Raw genomic sequence first — 1,724 nt, forward strand, 5'->3', positions numbered from 1 at the left:
GATCTACAATTTCCATATAAAAATTTTCCGCTAGCTTCAATAGTTTACGAGTAATTTGCGAAAAACTGTTTTTTCGTTTTTCGTCCATAACTCTTTAAATATTAATGCTAGCGAAAAATTTTTACATGGAAATTGTAGATCTCGTCGTCCTCTACAAGAAAGGTTGTATGCAATTTTCCCGTAGGACCAACGGTTTAGGAGTTATTGAGGAAAAACGAAATTTTTTGCCAAAAGTTCGCCGTTTCGACGGTGGAATGGTCGGATTTTGTCAACATCAATAAAATGCCATATAATGATACGTAACTCGTTAAATATCGAAGTTAGAAGGAAAACAACTTTTATTTGAAGCATTTTTCGCAATTTTGAGAAAAAGAAATTTTCGTCAGCGTCAATACTTAATTGGATATTTCCTTCTATACTTTTTAGCACGTAGCTATTTATTATTAGCATTATTCTTCCGACGTCTGATTTCTTTTTAATTATAGAAAATGCGTTTTTCTTAGGTACATAAACTTTTGGGATTGACTGTATAGCCAATACATCCTTAAAGTGCCTTAGGCAAATAGTAAGAAAAGAACGCGAGGTAATTGCAATTCAACTGGATGAAAGTATTATGAGATGCATGAAAGCAAACCGGTGGATGGATCGAAAATCAAAATGTAGCAAATCAGTGGTAGAGACAGAGATAAACAGGCAGGAGGTTCGAATCTATGAGCCGTCGAGGAATCGTGAGTGTTCTGGAGCGACGATTCTCAACGTCACCGCTGAGAGTTCAGTTTCTCGATAACGGGAGTGGGTTAACTCGAAGTTAACTCTCGATGGGTGTGTGAGTCAATGCGAATGGGTCATCGGTCAGGAAAAAAAAGAACGAGATGCAATTTGTTTTCTGGTTACGAGAGACCCGGGATAAACGCGGATTCTCATTCGCAGTAGACGGAAACACATAGAGGAGGGGATCGAACAGACTCCGGGGATTGTCTGACAAACCAGAGGTAAATTTTCTTCAGCGGGTACCTCGTTGAAGTCCAATGTCAAGTCCACCTTATCCGTGACGAGCACGCAACAAACAGACACATACCGATCAGTAATCGTAGCTGTACAAGGTTTTCTTTTACGTACTATTGTATGTATGCATACACAGGGTGTTATCAGACCGATGGTGCAACTCGAAGAATTCACGTGAAACTTTCTTATTAATCAATGTATATATTGCATTAGCGCAAAAACTCTTACATAATGTGTAATTATTATACGAACGTTTATATTAAAATATTTCTATCTAGCCATCCCTTATAAGCAGTTGGATTTTCGTAGAAATTGGAAAATCAGATCGAAGTCAGACGTCAAACAATTACTATTATTATTATTATTTCAAAGAAATAATATTTTAATTGCTTCCAGAGCAGTTTTTGTTTTTTGTAGCTCGATGCCTTCAGTTTTTTCAAAGAATAATTTTTCCTTTCAGCAAGTTGCACTATTAGTTTGGTAACACGTATGTATAGGTAGAACTTGTAGTATTCATGTCTGATATAATTATTCTCTTCACTTACCACTCCGAGGGACTCCTTCTTGTTCAGCCGCAGCTCCCTCAGCATCTGATTCCTCTGCTCCATCATCAGGGTCCTCTCGTACGTGTAAGCGGATATATCGGAATCCATCTATAAACAATAAGTGTTCAAATGATAATTATTTTTTCATTTACCATTTCATTCCTTAATTTGATT

The 1,724-nt window shown here is 36.9% G+C and overlaps 1 protein-coding gene across 6 annotated transcripts in view; it reads right to left on the bottom strand.

Moving 5' to 3' along the window:
* kcc (solute carrier family 12 member kcc) overlaps nucleotides 1-1,724 on the bottom strand; it is a 40,532-nt gene that overhangs the window by 7,341 nt on the left and 31,467 nt on the right. For 5 of the 6 annotated variants that reach the window (XM_018035075.2, XM_018035079.2, XM_026818776.1 and 2 more), the window contains 2 exons: nucleotides 1,551-1,658; nucleotides 988-1,041 (listed from right to left, as the gene is read on the bottom strand). In XM_018035075.2, coding sequence (XP_017890564.1) covers nucleotides 988-1,041; nucleotides 1,551-1,658 — 162 coding nt within the window. The remainder of the gene's footprint in view (nucleotides 1-987; nucleotides 1,042-1,550; nucleotides 1,659-1,724) is intronic. The other variant, XM_018035077.2, reaches the window with a different exon arrangement.

This window comes from Ceratina calcarata, unplaced genomic scaffold (assembly GCF_001652005.2).
Source record: "Ceratina calcarata isolate Rehan_Ccalc_2016 unplaced genomic scaffold, ASM165200v1 scaffold86.2, whole genome shotgun sequence".
NCBI classification, from domain to species: domain Eukaryota; kingdom Metazoa; phylum Arthropoda; class Insecta; order Hymenoptera; family Apidae; genus Ceratina; species Ceratina calcarata.